At 48.7% G+C, this 19,556-nt stretch overlaps 1 protein-coding gene across 4 annotated transcripts in view; it reads right to left on the bottom strand.

Moving 5' to 3' along the window:
- The window catches only part of ELP6 (elongator acetyltransferase complex subunit 6), a 63,232-nt gene that overhangs the window by 21,788 nt on the left and 21,888 nt on the right, over window positions 1-19,556 (bottom strand). For all 4 annotated transcript variants that reach the window (XM_068118918.2, XM_068118919.2, XM_068118920.2 and 1 more), the window contains exon 5: window positions 14,587-14,711. In XM_068118918.2, coding sequence (XP_067975019.1) covers window positions 14,587-14,711 — 125 coding nt within the window. The remainder of the gene's footprint in view (window positions 1-14,586; window positions 14,712-19,556) is intronic.

Below are 19,556 nucleotides of genomic sequence, written 5' to 3'. Positions count from 1 at the left end.
ATGGGGAAATTGCAGGCAGGATTGGCTGGAAGGAGGTGTGTGGCTGGAGCTTGATCCCGCACGGGACGTCGGGCTGGACCTCGACGGCCGCTGATGCCACTGATCCTGTCGTGTGCGCGGGATCACGGGTCGGAGCTGCTTGGTGGAGCCGACGCGCTGGTGGGGGGTCTGGCGTGACGGGTTCTCTCCTCTCTCTTTCCTGGTCCAACCACTCTTCACCACCGACAACTCAACGCAACCACTGACCACCACTGACGACCAACCCAGCTCTTTCCCAAAACCACACAACTCAGCTCTGCTCTTGTCATGGACCTCCTGTCATGGACCTCGTCGCAACTTCTTGCGCGCGCGCCTTTATAGCGCCTCCGGCAATTAAGCCGCCGGCTTTTAGGACACGCACATCGGTGTGCTCACCTCGGCCCTGGTTGGTCGCGCGACCCTCTGGCTCCGCCCTTGATGACGACGGGCGGGCACGCCTTTCTTCCCCAACCCAAGCACATGTTCAATGGCGGCTTTGGGGCGAAAACAACCCACAGCTGTAACAAACTGGCCAACTGCCCAGTGCAGTTGGCAATGGAGACTTGGAGGGGATGTAATTGGCAGATTGAGGCTTGGCCATGACGAAAGGGGAAATGGAGGTTTTTGGGAATGGGAATGAAGGGAATCTATCTATTTCACTTGGTGCAATGGAGTGTCATTTTAATGGAAGACAAGGCCTTACCCTAAAACACATAATAAGGATATAAACTACTGAACAGGGATATTATAGTGTCCTTCATGTATGCTTTATGGAATTAACTACCGGAACGCCCTTTGACCTTTATAGACACTGGAGCAAGGAGGGCTCAGACTAAACAATAATTCATAATACACACAATAAAAAAAACAATCCTCATTTCCGCAACAATATATATATATATATATATATATATATATATATATATATATATATATATATATATATATATATATATATATATATATATATATTGTTGTGGATATGCGGATTGTGTTTTTTTGTTTTTATTGCTTTATTCTGGACCCTCTTGCCTCCAGTCTGTGTATAAAGGTCAAAGGTCGTTCCGTAGTTATTTCATAAACAATCACGTTAGCCATTCATAGATTTCCCCCTTGTTGACAGTTATTTCCTTATTCTGTGTATTAGGCTAAGGATTTGTCTTCCATTAATTGACACTCCATTGCACCGAATTCAAATAAATAGATCCCCTTTCATTCCCATTCCCAAAGCCTTTCCTGCCAACCGCATTTGCTGCAGCTGTGGGTTGCTGTTTTCACCGCGACTCCATTACGCACGAGGTAACCTCGGAGAAGAAAGGCGTGTCCCCACCTTGTCATAGAGGGGAGGAGTGAGTCAGCCCCACTCAACCAACCAAGAACAAGGGGTTGGACTTGGAGAGGGTGTGGAGAGAAACATCGAGTAGGTTCGCGAAGGTTCAAGGGCGTGGCATATATAACCCGCACGACGACGCCCCCACGAGAGACGCGCAAGGAGAGAGAAATACGTGCGACGATCGCGCAGGCAGGAGATCGGAGAGAAAGACGCGTCAGACGATTTGGAAAGAAGGGGAGGACCAAAAGAGCCCGAGGCGTGCAGCGACAACCAGCCGCTGCCGCGTGCAACGAGATACGTGTGCCGACGTGTCGCCCTGCTCTCTCCCAGCCTGACAAGGACTGGCTTGCTGTGCGCCCTGCCAAGCCTTCCAGCTTGTGGTTCGACCTTCTCCCTCCAGCAAAAACCAACCTGCAATTTCCCCATTCGTGTACGTGAGTTTGTTCTGTGTCTTGTCCCTGGGTTAATTAAGACTGTTAATAGGTAAGCTAACGATTTCACTGTGTCACCTGCTTTTTCCATTTCCCTGTATATCACCTTGACTGCTCCTTTTGCTTTAGTGTGTGTAAATAATAAATCCTGTTATTCCTCTGTACGTCTTCTTCTTCCTCTTCACATTCGGTCGCTTTAGAGGTTTCCATATTGAATATCTGTGACGCGATTTTGGCCAACGTTCAGGAATCGGGTTAGTCGGGGTAACTGTTCGGGTGCGGCGGCCATCCGCTCGGCCAATTAACATCCTAGCCGCGTCCGTAACAATATATATATATATATATTGTTGCGGATATGAGATTGGCCTCCATCCATATCCGCTTGTAAATATTCCCCTATTTCCTCCATACTTCCCAACTATCCCCAATCCCCCATTCCCTAGTCCCATTTTCTGTAAACAACACTCTGTAGACCCGACCTTCCCCTATTTCCCCCATTAAATGTCGCATCCAGGTCCACCGCATCTCACGTAGACAACTATAGGACATCTTGCTAGTTATTCTTAGTCTATGTCAGTTAAGGACTCGTTTCCATTAATTCTGACTCTTCGTTTGCACCAGAATGTGATTGTATGGCACCGTTAGGAAGTTTAGGACCTCCCCAATACCTCCCCGCAGCTTTTCCTCACGGTTCAGCAAGAACAACAACAGCAAACAACAACGGCGGCGGCGCGGGGAGTGCGCGTCCTCACTCCGGCTTGGTTAGCCGCCATCGAACATGTGCTCGACAGGGTTACCACGTAGGGGCTCGCTGTCAGCTCCTCGTCAAGGGCGGAGCCCGGTAACCCCCCGCACCCAATAGGCGGAACCGATCAAAGACCAACAAAGCGGCGGACCGATCCCATCTGGGGCGGGGCCAACCAACAACGGACCAACAAAGCGGCGGACCCGATCTCCATCTGGGGCGGGGGCCAACGAGCCGAGGGCGTGTCACTCCCCGCTGAGCATGCGCAGGAAGAGGGAGGTGACGTCAGATGCGCGCTGGACTTGAAGGAAGAGAGACGCCACCTCCGAGCGCTGCAATACCTCCCCGCATCTCTGGACTGGACCGTGCTTGAGTCTGCCCCTGAGCCAAGGTGCACCTTGTGCTATCGACTGCCTGTCCTTCCCTGCCATCAATCCCTGTGTAAGTCAGTCTTGTTCCGTTTGTCTGTGGTCTGTCGGGGATAAGATAAGACTGTAACTAAGTGCCCATCTTTTCTGTGCTTTACCTCATACCTTGTAATCTACCCCTTTTCTGCACCACCAATTATATCCTCCTCCGGAGGTCTTGAGAACTGTACCCCTTGTGTCGTTTCATTTATCCCAGCCGTTGTGTCCTTTCCTTCATTGATTTAGCATAGCGCGATATGGTCAACGTCGGGTGGAATCGGGTAAACTGTGCGAACACGGCGGCCATTCCGCTCGGCCCATCATAACATCTTAATCCGCGTGTCCGTAACAATATATATATATATATATATATGTATATATATATATATATATATATATATATATATATATATATATATATATATATATATATACATACATACATATATACATATATACATACATACATACAGGGTGAGTCAAAAGTAGCGCCCAATTTTTGTTTTTTTGGCTTTCTGTTCTGTTTCTGTTCTGGCGAATTTTCCTCCGAATAAATCGTTAGATAAACATGCCATTCATTTATTTCTACCTTCTTGTACACTGTAATACAAATGGCAAACAAACAATCAACTGACAGAAATATATAATATATACATTTATAAACAGAAATCAGGCGCTACTTTTACAACTTACAATCAACTACAATCTCCTGCCTTGACCAGCTTGCGCCTGTAAAAACCAAAACAGTTTCTTTCACCCATTCTGCTCCCTGGTTTACCCCTGAACTCCGCCTGATGAAAACTCGTGCTCGCCAACTTGAAAGACTCCGCAATAAAACAGGTCTCACAGTTCACTCCCAAGCCTACAAGGACCACCTACAACACTACAAAGATGCCCTCTCCCACGCCCGCTCCGCCTACTACTCTCAAATTATCCACTCTGGCTCCGGAAACCCCAAAGCACTCTTCTCGACAATAAACAAACTCCTCCGCCCCCTGGACACCACCACCCAGTCATTCACAGTAGACAACTGCATCTCCTTCCTTTCTTTCTTCCAACGCAAAATTGACAACATCTACAACAGCTTGACCACCGCCGCACCCGCTCCCCCTCCAACCACCTGCCCCCCCTTATCCTGCCTTCCCCTGTCTCAATTCTCCCCGGTCTCCCCTACTGACCTCTCTGAACTCCTCATAGGAATGAAAACTGCCACCTGCACTCTTGACCCCATCACCTCCAGCTTTGTCAAGGCCTCCCTCCCTGCTCTCTCTCCACTTATCATTGCAACAATAAACTCCTCCCTGTCTACAGGCATCGTCCCACCATCCCTCAAAATTTCTGCTGTTACCCCCATTCTAAAAAAACCTGGTCTAAACCCTGACACCCTAAACAACTTCAGACCCATCTCCAACCTACCCTTTCTGTCGAAAGTTTTGGAACGCGCTGTAGCCACTCAACTCAAACATCACCTCTCTGCCAATAACCTGTATGAAACATTCCAATCCAGATTCCGCTCCAACCACAGTACTGAAACTGCTCTTCTCAAAATCACCAACGACCTTCTCCTCTCCTCTGACGCTGGCAACCTCAACATTCTCGTCCTCCTCGACCTCAGCACTGCCTTTGACACCATCGATCACACCATCCTCCTCACCCGACTTGAATCCACCTTTAACGTTACCGGCACTGCCCTCTCTTGGATTAAATCATACCTCTCTGACAGACGCCAGTTCATCTCCATCAATAACTGCAAATCCCCCACTGCTCCCCTCCCCCAAGGTTCAGTTCTTGGCCCCCTCCTCTTCATCCTTTACCTGTCCTCCCTCGGTCACTTAATCCACCGTCATCGTCTCCAATTCCACTGCTTCGTCGATGACATCCAGCTTTTCATCTCCACCAAGTCCGTCTCCACCGACACCCACTCTATCCTGACAAACTGCATCTCTGAAATAAAATCCTGGCTTCAAATCAACTTCCTCAAACTTAACTGTGATAAATCTGAAATAATCATCATTGGCCCAAAAACGCTCACAAAATCCACCCATAACTTTGCCCTCAACATCGACGGTATCCCAGTATCCATCCACCTCCCCTCTCATCCGGAATCTTGGCGTCATCTTTGACCAAACCCTCTCCTTCGACAAATACACTAAACAGATCACAAAGACAGCCTTCTTTCACCTGAAAAACATCGCCCGTCTCCGCTCATCCCTCTCCTCCACGGCTGCAGAAACCCTCATCCACGCCTTCATCACCTCCCGTCTGGACTACTGCAATAGCCTCCTCTATGGTTCACCCTCAACAATCACCAATAAACTCCAATACATTCAGAACTCCGCTGCCCGTCTACTCACCCATTCCCGGACCCGTGACCACATCACCCCCGTCCTTTACAAGCTTCACTGGCTCCCCATCTCCCAGAGAATCCAGTACAAAATCCTCCTCTTGACCTACAAAGCCCTCCATAACCTGGCCCCATCCTACCTGGCTGACCTCCTCTCCAGACACACTCCCACCCGCAACCTCCGCTCTGCTGGTACCAACCTCCTGACCCCCCCCCCCCCCCCCCATCCGGACCAAATTCAGACCCTGGGGGGACAGGCCTTCTCCATCGCTGCTCCCACGCTCTGGAACTCACTACCTCACACCATCAGAGACTCCTCCTCACTCACCACATTGAAAACATCACTCAAGACCCACCTGTTCAGCACTGCATTCAACATTCAACCCACAGCATTTAACCCCTGACTATCACTTCTCCTTCTCCCTCCTTTTGCTTTAAATATTTCCCTATTGATTCTTGTCTTTTTGCAATTGTTGTTTTCATGTTTTGTTATGCATTATGTTTTGCACTCTGTCAAAGCGCCTTTGGGCTTCATGAAAAGCGCTATACAAAATAAATGAATTATTATTATATTATTATTACTTTTGACTCACCCTGTATATAATATATATTGTTGCGGATATGAGGACTGTATATTTTTTGATTGTGTATTATTATTATTATTGTTTATTCTGCGCCCCCCTGCCTCCGGAGCTGTGTAAAGGTGAAAGGGCATCCCATAATTAGTCCACAAGCATACACGTCAGCCAAATAATAGAATACCTCTGTTTGATAGTTATCTCTTATTATGTGTTTTTAGAGTAAGGCTGTGTCTCCCATTAATTGAAATACTCCATTGCACCAGTGAAAGAGATAGATTCCCTTCATTCCCACTCCCCAACACTTCCATTCCCCCCTTTCCGTCAATTGCAATTCGCATTGCCAACTGCATGTTGGGCGGTTTTCCCTTCATCCGCCATTGACCACGAGGCAGGGTTGGGGGAAGGAAGGCGGGTCCCCACCTCGTCAGAGAGGGGAGGAGTGAGCCAGCCCCACTCGACCAACCATGAACAAGGGGTTTGGCTTGAGAGGGCGGGGAGAGAACGTTTGGGGGAGGTTCGAAAAGGTTAAGGGGCGGGGCCTATATAACCCACGGCGGGGGTGTTCCCAGAGAGATGAACTTTTAGTTGGTTGAGAGTCTGTCGTCAAGTGGAGAGTGGTGAAGAGTCAGTCAGTAGAGTCGGTTGCCAGTAGAGGGTCCGTGAAGAGTTGGTCACAAAGAGTTGGTCACAAAGAGTTGGTCGTCAAGAAAGAGTCCTGAAGCTTGTGAGGGAAGGAGAGAGAACCCGTCACACCAAAGCTCCACCAAGCGTTCACCTCCACCAAGCTCCGCGTTGGCTCCACCAAGCGTTCACCTCCACCAAGGCTCCACCAAGCTCCGCGTTGGCTCCACCAAGCGTTCACCTCCACCAAAGCTCCACCAAGCTCCGCGTTGGCTCCACCAAGCATTCACCCCCACCAAAGCTCTGCCAAGCTCCGCGTTGGCTCCACCAAGCATTCACCTCCAGCCATCCACCTCCTGCCATTCCTGCAATTCCCCGCGTGAGTCAGTGTCTTTTGTTTGTTCTGTCCTGGGTTAATTAAGACTGTAGGTAAGCTAGTATTTTCCCTGTGTCACCTGCGTCTTATGTGCTTGTAAATAAACGTGACTGCTCCTTTTTGCTTGTGTGTGTACAATAAATCCAATTACTCTTCTGTCCGTCTTCTCGTTTTATTCCTTTTCCTCTTTGCATTCGTCGTTTTTGTCTTTTCCCCTCATTGAGCAGCTGCGGTGCGATCCGGCCAAAGTTCTGGGTGAATCGGGTGAGTCAGGGATCCTGTAACGGTCGCGGCAATACCACCGCTCGGTAAATAACATCTTAATCCGCGATCAGTAACAATATATATATATATATATATATATATATATATATATATATATATATATATATATATATATATATATATATATATATATATACACATATTGTTGCAGACCTCCCGAAGCCCGTTCCCGTTACAGAGGGGGGATTAAACCCCTTTTTTCCGCCTGGGTCTTCGGGTCCGCGAGGCCGAATCGCTACTTCCGGGCAAACGTGAAAAAGGGTATCGGGACAAATTCTCACGTACCTTTACCCACGCTGCCACAAAAGCGGGGACAGAACCTCGCACAAGCCACGCTTAATCGAGTACGCCCGAGCGGTATGCGTATCACGTGACTCGTGCTGTTACTTTTATGGAACCCGATTCGAGCGGTTCTATTCGTACCATGCAAAGCCAATTGATGGAAGGGACAGGACGGTCAAATCAGAGGAAGAACATGATTTATTTACACTGTACAATGATTCAGAATGAAGGAAAGGGGACACAGTGCAGAAGCTTAATAATGTTAACTTATCCCCAGACACGGGCCCACTCACGCACACGGGGAGATGGAGGAAGAATGTTCGTGCGCCAAGCGCGCTTTACTGTTGGTCGCTCCGGGGCAGCTCGCCCGACGTGGTTCTCCGATGTTCACGGCACGTATGCAGGCGAAGGCAGGCAGGAGGAAATCGCGCGTCTGTGGCCCAGCACGGGTCATCCTCTCGAGCGCGCAATTAATACAGCGCAGAGCGCAGGGCACGGGGAAAGTTCCTGTACAATTGGCAATTCAATTCGCTCGTTCTGTTCTGCAGCTCCACTTGCGCTCTCAAGCTCAACCCAACTCACTCTCACGGGCAACTGTAACTCGTCTCACAGGGAACTGTAACTCAGCACACGACTCTGACTCATCTCCCATCTCTCTCCTCAACTGAACTCACTGGGAACTGGTGGGGGGACTCGGAGCAGGGTTTTATGGCTCCGCCCCGGCCCGACTCGAATGTTCCAAACCCCGCCTCTGGTCGTCATGGTTAGCCACTCCCCTCGAGCCCTGATTGGCGGCTCATGCTTACCGACCACTCCTCCTGCAGCGCCTCCCTTCGGCCTCGGTAGACTTGTTCAGGCCTGCCACGTGGCATGCTATCGCCAAAAGAACACCGAAGCTCAATGGCCTACTCAACGCAAAACTAAACACAGGAAAGGACTACGCTTACATTCACTAAGAAATAACTGAACTATCGCGAGGCTTCATGTTGTGGTGCGTCTACCTACGAGGGGGAATTAACCTTTATTCCAAAACCACAACACTACACCCCTCTCTCGTCAGACTCGTCCCGAGTCAAAACCACCAATGGAACGACCGGTAGAGCCTGACATGCAAAATTAACCTTACTTTTAAATGTGACACATCGGTGTGGTTCCCCCTAGCATTTACTCTGATCCGTGCGCGCGACAGTTTTAGCACTAAATATGTCCCTCCTATTGCGTTGAGCAGCCATCTAACCGTTTCACGCCCACAACTACCCGAGTATTTCCGGAATTTTCAAACTAAACACACAGCCGGTGGGCAGCATTCTTATATTTACAAGCACAGAACTTAACTTTATTTACAATTCTATGACCCAGGACCTGTTCTTTTTGGAAGAGAAGATTGGAGGGGAGAGAAAACACAGCAAAAACACACTGATAAATGACACTTGCTGCTTGCATCTAGCTTCTTCCGTGTGCGTCTATCAAACCGGCTGGCCCCCTGACCGGCATACAGGCCATTTGAAACTTCAAGGCCATCTAAACTTGCACATCTTCTTATGCCTAGCACACAATAATAAAATGCACAAAAATGCTTTTATTTGGCCAGCAGGGCCATTCTCACGTGGTCCAACTGGGTGGCATCAACGCCACTCAAATAAGTGGTCCGAAGTGCAAGATGGTTTTGCAGCAAAATGCTGCACAGCAGAGGTGCATGGCCACAAGGCTTGTGGTTCATTATGACAAGGTGCAGCAAGAGGTTTGTGGCAGCAAAGTGCTGCACAGGTCGGCTGCACAGTGCAACAAAGGTGCAGCGAAAGGATATTGCGGCAAGGTGCTGCACAGGTCAGCTGCACTGATGAAACAAGGACAGGGCAGCAAGGTGCAGAAGAGATGCTGCACAGATCGATGGTGCTGCACAGTTCGGCCTCCAAAATGGTCCTGGGGCGGGGGGAGAGACAAGGCACAACAAGCAAAGCGGAAAGCACACAGTGGCACATAGAAAACAAGGTGGTGCGGCGCGAGGGATGCGGAAGAGCGAGCAGAGCAGGCTCGTCCCTAACCGCCCGTACCCCCCACCGTTGGCTAAACTGCCCTAGCCCCCCTTGTATTTACAATCCGTCACTACGTCTTGTCTCCCATATCCCCCTCTATACCAAATTCGTCTCCCAATCCCTCCCAGGAAGGAAGGGATGGAACAAACACAATGTCACCCTTACGTCGTGATGCATCTCACTACTGAAACAGTTTACAGAGCCTTACGGTGTGGAGCTCCGCCCTCCTTGGTGACTGGCTGTGGATGGTGCGAAGGGATTTCTCATCCTAACTGCACTAATGACATTTACTCATTTAAACTACCCGGGGTCGTACCCTGCCAATCAGCCTCTTTAAACTATGTGGTTCGAAGAACCCGAATTCCCATTGCCCACACTGTGGTGCTCTCTGAATTTGGGTCTCACTCCCACAAATTTTCTCGCTGTGCCCTCGTACAATTTCGGGGCTGGGTCGTGTGGCCCTACCAGCAGGTCCAACTACCTGCGCACCCCCACCACTGAAGCCGCCACCTGAGCTTACCTGCTCCTGCGACTACCTAACTGGGGAAGGCCCTCCCTGGCACTTACCCCCTCTGTGCTCACCTTGGCATCGGGCAACCCGGGTCCTCTCCTGGGATCCTCGGGCCCCACTCACAAACTTCACTATAACCAACCGGCTCCCAGAGCCTACCTGCGGCCTCACCTGAATGACAAACTACCAGTGGCGGAGTGCCCCAATAACCATACGCACCAATTAAGCCACACGCCCAGCCATTCCAGTCTCATGCACCCAACAAAGCACTACTTGCTACTACCTGCACCACAGGTGTCAATATCCATACAATTTTGCCTACGCCCTCTACCTGGCTTTACACTACCCCCCTGGGCTTTCGCGAATGGGTTCCACTCTCACCCCCATTCAATCCTTCGCACCATGCACTCCACACCACTCATTCCACACCAATTATCTCGCACACCAATTATTTCCACTCCCCACTACTTTCACACACCAAATATCTGGCACACCTTTTGTGCTCACACACCTCAAACACAATTCCACTTGTCTCAACACAATTCCTCACACACACAGCATCATCTACCTAACTGGTTTCCCCTAATCTCGTGCTTCCCAGTCGTCCCTTTACAAAATGCACTCCCTGTTTCATTATCAACCATCTAAGCTACCTACGTCCCCTCTACAGTACAGGTGTCACTATTTAAATCTTGTCCCTACTGTCTTGCTGGATCCCTAACATTATCCTAGCCCTCCCTCGGCTAGCTTCGGTGCCCCATGGAGGTAACCATTGCTGGCACCCCCATGTGCCTATCACTGCCATCCCCCTAAACTAATGCTCATTGCTCATGGGCCCCGTCGTGTGAGGAATGGTGACACCACCATTCCCCCACGTGGGGGACACTACTCTCAGTCCGCTACACTACGAGCCTCTCCGTGTGGAAGTACGTCGTCACAGCTCGGCCTCGAAGGGCCAAGCGATCCATGCGGGTGGTTGCTCGCCTGTATGGGGTGTCCGTCCGGCATTTACGATCCAAGGGGGGAGGTATGGATGGGCCGAGGTGCAGGGCTCCATCCCTGTGCGGGGCCTCGCGGTCCCACGCACAATGACCCAACCGGCCACGGTCGGAGCACCGCACCCGTTAGGGTACGCGGCTCCGAAAACTCCTACCTCCCCTTGAACCTCGCCGATCGCCTTTGCCGCCATATACGGCACCAGCCATACAGTGCGGGGGCCAGTACGAATCGTGCACGCCGGTCCTTGTGAGACTAACGCGGCACGGATTCCCTCCGGTACCTGCAGCACACAACTCACCGGGGGCTCACGTCTGCTACCCGTCCCGGTAAACGCTACCCCGGTCGGTGTCGATGCTTCAGCCGCATCCTCACCACTCCGCACTCGCACACCCAGGCACCCACGCGCCTCCCATACACTCCGTTACACTCTTTGTCTGCACACAGTCCGGTGTGCATTCTTCCTCGCACTCCATACTCATACCTGCACACCTAGGCGCACTCACGTCTTTCACACACTTCAGTACACACTTTTCTTCTACGCACTCGGCCCTCGCACACTCTTTTTCCACACCCCCAGGTGCGCACTTTTCCATTACACATTCCGTAACACACTCGGGTGTGCACTCCTGCACACACCCTGTAACACACTCTTTTCCTGCACACTCCGGCACACACTTTTCCGTTACACACTCCGTAACACACTCGTGCTCCATGCACGCCCTCTCATACCGCACAATGGGTCTTTCGCAAATCGTACCAGTCGCCCTCGTACACCGCACAATGGGCCCATCACGAACGCCCGGGTCTCACCTTTGTCCCAAGCGCGCCGAAAACCCGTTCACGCCAAGCACATTCGCGCCAATATTTCTCACCTCAGAGCCCTGCTTCTCCGCCAGAACCTGCAAACTTTCCATTGGGTTAGCAAGCCCGGCATCACGGTGCAAATACAGATTTTGTTCATGCTCCATAACCTCCCGTGATTTATTTTCTGTTTCTCCGTTCTCTTCAGCCCCAATTATTTCTTTTTCTTCGACGATCGCCGGCGCCCATGAAATTTTCTTTTCCAATGCGACGATCACCGGCTTCTCTACACCCCGCGTCGCGACCCCCATAGCCCCGGTCAACTTGGCTGTGCTTCACCCTACCTCGCTCCCCACGCGTTCCTCACACCGTGTCACCTCGTCGCGTACCACCACGACCTTCCCGCTCAACCTGCGCCTGATGTCCTCCCCCACCTTTTTCATATCCGTCTTTTCCGCTGCCCTCATTTTTTCCATATTACACCTGGATTCCTTTATTTTGTTTTCCAATTTTTCCATGTTACACCTTGCTTCGTCTCTCTGGGTGTCAATTTTGTTTTCCAAACCCTCCATGTTGCACGTTGCTTCGTCCCCCTCATTTCTTTCATTTTATCCTCTTGGGTGTCCATTTTCCCATTCATTTTATTCATGTTATTATTTAGTCCCCGAATTTCGTCCTTCATTTCCCTTCTTGATTTGTCCCCCTCCATTTTCATGGATATCATGAATTGAGCTATGAGTAACTGCAGGTCCAAACCCACTGGCACCGCGGGCTCGGCTCCCGCCACCACATGCGAGGCGCCGCCATTTTCTTGGCGGCCAGCTACCGCACCCTCATCAATTTTCCCTTCGTCTACCAACTCCTCCTGTGGGTCCTGGGTCATTAATTCTTCTTCTACTTCATCTTCCATTACCCCCACCGGCATTTGACCGCCTTGGCCAGCCATGGTACGAATTCAAATTTGGTTTTAATACTAAATTTCGTCCACTCGTAATTTTGAGCATGTGAAGCGCACTCTAAGTCCAATTATCGCACACTCCCAAACACCAATTTGCTGTGGCCAATTTGTCCAAAAATTGTTTTTTTTCTCCAGGGTTCAAATCCCACTCCTGACACCAAAATTGTTGCAGATCTCCCGAAGCCCGTTCCCGTTACAAAGGGGGGATTAAACCCCTTTTTTCCCCCTGGGTCTTCGGGTCCACGAGACCGAATCGCCACTTCCGGGCAAACGTGAAAAAGGGTATCAGGACAAATTCGCACGTACCTTTAACCCACGCTGCCACGAAAGCGGGGATCGAGCCTCGCACAAGCCACGCTTAATCGAGTACGCCCGAGCGGTATGCGTATCACGTGACTCGTGCTGTTACTTTTATTGGAACCCGATTCGAGCGGTTTTATTCGTACCATGCGAAGTCAATGGATAGAAGGGACAGGAACGGTCAAATCAAAGGAATAACACGATTTATTTACAATGTACAATGATTCAGAATGAAGGAAAGGGGGACACAGAGCAGAAGCTTAACCAGATTAACTTATTTCCCAGACACGGGCCCAATCACTCACATGGGGGAAATGGAAGAAGAGCAGGTTCGCGCGCCAAACGCGCCTTGCTGCCGGTCGCTCCCGGACAGCTCACTCGTCTGTAGCCCTCTGGCGGTCACGGCATGTATGTAGGAGAAATGCAGGCAGGAGGAGATCGCGCGTCTGTGGCCCGGCACGGGTCGTCCTCTCGAGCGCGCGATTAATACAGCGGCAGAGCGCAAGGTACAGGGCACGGGGCAAGTTCGTGTACCACGAGGCTCTTACAACAGTCAATTCAAGCACTTCGGCTTGTTCAGGGCTGGGCGACTTTTACTCCTCGTCTCTCGTTCTTGATCTCACCCGTTCTGCCGCCCAAAAACTCTCACAGCTCTCTCCTCTCGTGCGTTCTGCTTAATGGGCTCGGGGCAGGACCTTATATGGCACCTCCCCGATCTTACCCGAATGTTCCAAGCCCCGCTTCCTTCCGCAGTGGTGAGCCACTCCCCTCGAGCCCTGATTGGCAGCTCATTGCTTATCGGCCACTCCCCCTGCAGCTCGTCCCTTCGGCCTTGCCAGACTTGTTGAAGGCCTACCACGTTGCATTTCAGCGCCAAACCAAAAGCACCTAAGCTCACTGGCCTACGCAACGCAAAACTAAACACAGGAAAGGACTACGCTTACATTTACTAAGAAATAACTGAACTATTGCGAGGCTTCATGTTGTGGTGCAACTAACTAAGAGGGGGAATTAACCTTTATTCCAAAACCGCAACAATATATATATATATATAAGCACGATCACTCAATGGTGAAGAACCACTTAAAAACTTCTCTGATCTGGATTCAGATCCGAATCTTCACCAAAATTGAATCAATTTGTCCTGGTCACACAACCAACCGATCTACCAAGTTTCGACCCAATCCGTAGATATAGCTTTTTGAGATATCATGTTATGTATAGTTTTTAGCCCCATCACCCGAAGGATAAGAATCACTTATTCTTGTACTCCCAAAAGGTCGAGGGACAGACAGTTAAAAGGCAATATACTGACAATTGGGCCACATTTGGGTATTTGGGCATTACATGAGAATCTGACAGTGGCCAAAAGTACAATAATAACCATAATTTTGGTATCTAGGAGTGCAAAACATACACAAACCATTATAATGGCTACAACACCTTCAAAAATGACTTCTCAACACTGCACTGCTATGCATCAGCACGTTGACTGCTCAGATTATCCTTGTGACATGAGTAAGAAAAAGTTAATACATGACTCCACCACACCCCATACCGAAGGAAATGCAAAGGAGAAGCCTCATGTTGAGAATCCGTCCCCACCATAATCCGTAAAGATTCCACAAGTCCTTCAAGCACCACAAGCTGGCCTCTCTCTCTCGCTGCTTGGAGACTCACACCCTACACGGCACAACAAAACTAATCACTACAACACAACGCACATCAACCTCGTGTGAAAAAGTGTCGTTGTGTTGCAATACGAGTCGATTAATATGTTTATGAGGTTTAAAGAAAGAGCAGAAGGCAATAAAGAATAAATAAAAAATTTAACTAGAAATCTGGTATTCCAAAATTTACAACATCTTTCTGGACGTTTCTTGGCCATTTTTACAGTCTGGCATCCTGCTCTGCTTTGACTCTGCCTCACCATCAGCCATGACCACTCCTGGGCAAACCCATATAGCAAAGCCAGCCACAGACTGCATACTCCGTCATCCAAATCTTCCCTTAAAAAAAAAAATCAGAAATACTAAGAGCCGACTGAGCTTTTGCCATAGATCAAAAGAGTATTGTTCTCTCCAATGGGGCTGGCACCCACAGTTTTCTCCTCGATTTTGTGGAATTGAAAGCTCGAAACATTATTGAGATTTCTTTCGACGAGATTGAAGAACTATAACGGCTGCTCTCACATTGCAGGCTTGTCGGTGGATGTTTATATTTTTATGGTATCTCTTCTGGTTTCGTTCCCTCTATCTCCCTCAGTCCTCTGACCCTCCAAAAAACTCCATGCTTCCAGTAACCCATTCCTGGATAAGCTTCCAAAATCCAGGCCGAATGTACACCTCAAGTCTTTTGTTCCGGTTTGTGGAACTGCCATCTCGAGGCTGTGCGATCGCACTCAGGGCTACAAAAACAGACAGTGCACTGCTATCTCATGTCATCCCTCATCCAATCCAAAAACTTTATGACGCCAATTAAATTTTCCCGAACACAAACACTCTTACATGCAGGTTGCACCGTTTTCTTCCGTCCTCTCTCTCTTCTTTTCCTGTTTGTGCATTCTCTTGCTTCATGTGTCCAAGAGTTGCCCCATTACCCAACCGCAAGTTAATGCCCTCCTTCACCTTATTCATTCCTAAGCCACAGTCTTGTAGAGGAAAAAAAAAAAAAGAACAGAAAAAGTGAACAGAAGAAGAAGAAAAAGACATAAAATTTCATAACCCCCATGGTTTTAGTAATTTTGTTGTACGGTCAGACAAAACAAAGTCTTCTGCATATGTATACTCTCATGTATTGTCTTTGTGCCAAGTTTGAACACAATCGGTCTATGCATGTCTGAGACATGGTTGGGGAAGTGTTTAAGTAACAAAATGGCCATCAGTCAGCCATCTTGGATCCGATCTTCAACAAAAAAAAGACGTGCTTATATAACCTATCATTCATCGTCTGTGTAACAGAGAAGGAAGTTGAGGAAGCGATAAAAGAAATGAAGAGTAGAAAAGCGGGAGGGCCGACGGGAGTTGTGGGAGATATGTTGAAGGCAGCAGGAAGTTGGGGTGTGAAGAGAATGACAGAGATCTGCAATCTGGTGGTGAAAGAAGGCCGCATTCCAGTGGATTGGGAACTGAGTACCCTCGTCCCTCTATACAAGGGGAAAGGTGACCCTCTGGAGTGTGGCTCGTACCGAGCGATAAAGTTATTGGAGCATGGAATGAAGGTATTGGAAAAGTTGTTGGAGAGGAGGATAAGGAAGAAGGTGAAGATCGACGAAATGCAGTTTGGATTTATGCCAGGAAGAGGATTGACAGATGCGCTCTTTATTGTGAGGCAGTTGCAGGAGAAGTACATGGAGAAGAGGAAGAAGTTGTTTCTTGGGTTTGTTGATCTGGAGAAAGCATTCGATAGGGTTCCACACGAAGTACTGACATGGGCATTGAGGAAGTTAGGAGTCGAGGAATGGTTGATCAGAGTAGTGATGGCAATGTACAAAAGAGCGCGCACAGCTGTAAGGACGAAGGACGGGAACAGTGGTGAGTTTGCGGTGAAGGTGGGAGTGCATCAGGGGTCGGTACTAAGTCCACTACTATTTGTAGCTGTGATGGAGGTGCTGGCTCAGAACGTAATGGAGGGTTTACCATGGGAGTTGTTGTATGCAGATGATCTGGTGTTGATTGCGGAAAGTATGGATGGACTGAAGGAAAAGATGAACAAGTGGAAGGAATGTATGGAGACAAAAGGTTTGAAGGTGAATATAGGAAAGACGAAGGTGATGGCAAGTGGTAAAGCATGTGGTGAGGTGGAAAGAACTGGGAAGTGGCCATGTGCTGTGTGCAGGAAGGGTGTCGGAGTGAACTCCATTCAATGTACAATGTGCGCTGAGCGGGTTCATCAAAAATGTAGTGGTCTGAGAGGGTCATTAACCAGTGTGGCAGCTACATTCAAATGTAAGGTGTGCACAGAGGGAGCTGCAGGTGGAGAAAATGTTGAGTTGGATCTTGGAGACGGCGTGAAGCTGGAAGGTGTGAAAACATTTTGCTACCTCTGAGACATGCTGAATGGAGAAGGTGGATCAGACTTGGCAACAGTTGCAAGAGTGAGATGTGCATGGAAGAAGTTTCGGGAACTGGGTGGCGTGCTGATGAGGAGGGGAGTGTCATTGAAGCTGAAGGGAAAGGTGTATGCTGCATGTGTGAGAAGTGTTATGACTTATGGGAGTGAGACATGGGTAATGAACGCAGAGCAGCAACGAAGGCTGGAAAGGGTGGCAATGCGAATGGTTCGGTGGATGTGCGGAGTATCGTTGAGAGAGAGGAAGACAAATGATGAATTGCGAAAGATGATGGGAATAGAGCCTGTGATTGATGCTGTGAAGAGGAACAGGTTGAGATGGTTTGGTCATGTGTTGAGGAAGGATGAAAGTGACTGGTTGAGAAGAGTGATGGAAATGAATGTAGAAGGAAGTAGAGGACAGGGAAGACCGAGAAAGACTTGGCTAAAGATGGTGGAAGAAGAAATGCGGGCAAGGGGGTTAACAAGGAGAGATGCAGAAAATAGGGCAAAATGGAGAAGATTGTCATGGGGACCGCAAGGCTAACCCCCGCTCTTGCAGGGAAAATGGCCTTAAAATGCATGTTGTTGTTGTTGTTATTATTCATCGTCTGTGTGCCAAGTTTGAACAAGATCAGCATGTCCAAGAAATGGTTGGGGACGTCGTCAATATCAGGCTTTTTTTTTTTTTACAACTAAAATGACCGCCAGTCTACCCGTCGGCCATCTTTGATCAGATTGCAAAATAAAGTGAGGTGCATGTATATACCATCATGATTCTGCTTGTGCCAAGTTTGAACAAAATTGGACCATGCATGTGTGAGAAATAGTTGGGGACACGTGCAACAACAAAATAGCCGCCAGTCGGCCATCTTGGATGTTATCTTGAAAGAAAAAAAAATGGCGTGCATATGTAAAGCATCATTCATTTATCAGTGTCCCGAGTTTGAACAACATCAGTAAACACATGTCCGAGAAATGGTTGAGTACATGTTCAACATTGGGTTTTTACAACTAAAATGGCCGCCAGTCGGCCATTTTTGATCGCATCAAGAAACAATATGATATGCATATGTATACTCATGTATTGCCTTTGTGCCAAATTTGACCAAAATCGGTCAATGCATGTCGGAGACATGGTTGGGGATGTGTTCAAGTCACAAAATGGTTATTAGTCGGTCATCTTGGATCTGATCTCGAAAAAAAAAAACACGTGCTTCTGTAACCCATCATTCATCGTCTGTGCAAAAAGTTTGAACAAGATCGGCAAATGCATGTCCAAGAAATGGTTGAGGACCTGGTCAATGTTTTTTTTGTTGTTGTTTTTTTTTACAACTAAAATGGCCACCAGTCTACCAGTCGGCCATCTTTGATCAGATTGCAAAATAAAGTGAGGTGCATGTGCATGTCACCATGCACTGTGCTTGGGCCAAGTTTGAACAAAATCGGACCATGCATGTGTGAGAAATTGTTGGAGACACGTTTAACAACAAAACAGCCACCAGTCGGCCATATTGGATCTGATCGCGAAAAAAATATGAAGTTCATATGTAAGGCATCATTCATTATCCGTATGCCAAGTTTGAACCACATCAGTAAACAAATGTCCCAATAAATGGTTGGGTAAGTGTTCAACATCGGGGGTTTTTTAAAAACTAAAATGGCCGCCAGTCGGCCATCTTTGATCACATTGAGAAACAATATGATGTGCATATGTATACTGTCATGCCTTGTCTTTGTGCAAAGTATGAACAAAATCGGTCCATACATCTCCGAGATATGGTTGTGGACGGACGGACGGATGGACAAGACCCAATCCCTAAGCCTCCGTTTCGGGCTAAGTCCAACGGGTGCCAATAACTTTTTTTTTCTTTTTTTTCTTTTTTGTTTGTTTGTTTGTTTGTTTGTTTGTATACAAGATCGAGGCTCGTGAAAGAGCGAACATTAATCACACAGAAAGACAAACAGACACATAAAACAAATAACATCGGGAGCAGTAGACAAGATGGGGAGAGAGGGGGAAGGACACAAACACAACATTTGAGAGCAGGGACCGAGAGACATGGAGACATCGAGAGATCTGTGGGAGGGAGAGGGCTTTGGGGGGAGGCATGTGAAGGGGGGGGGGGGGGTGGGAGAGGTATAAACATATGGACACTGCCAGGATTTCCAGGAAAGAAGTTGGAATTTCAAACAAGGTGGATCTGGGGTGAATTAGTGGGGGTAGAAAAGATGAAGGTTATGGATGGGGGAAGATAAGAGATGGTGGTGAACAGCTGTTTTAAAGACCTGGAGGGAGGAGAGGGATTGAAGGGAGTGTGGGAGTTTGTTCCACAGGCGGGAGAAAAGAGGAATGAAAGAGTGAAGGTGAGCAGAGAGCCGGGATTTCGGCAGTTTAACCATCAGAGGGTTGCTGGCAGATCTTGTGCGACCTGTAGTAATATTTGGGGGACAGAGCACAGAGAGAGCTGGGGGAGC

This window comes from Myxine glutinosa, chromosome 6, assembly GCF_964187855.1.
Source record: "Myxine glutinosa chromosome 6, kmMyxGlut1.1, whole genome shotgun sequence".
Lineage (NCBI taxonomy): Eukaryota > Metazoa > Chordata > Myxini > Myxiniformes > Myxinidae > Myxine > Myxine glutinosa.
The sequence above is the reverse complement of the archived record's forward strand: the minus strand, read 5'-3'. Positions and strand labels throughout refer to the sequence as shown.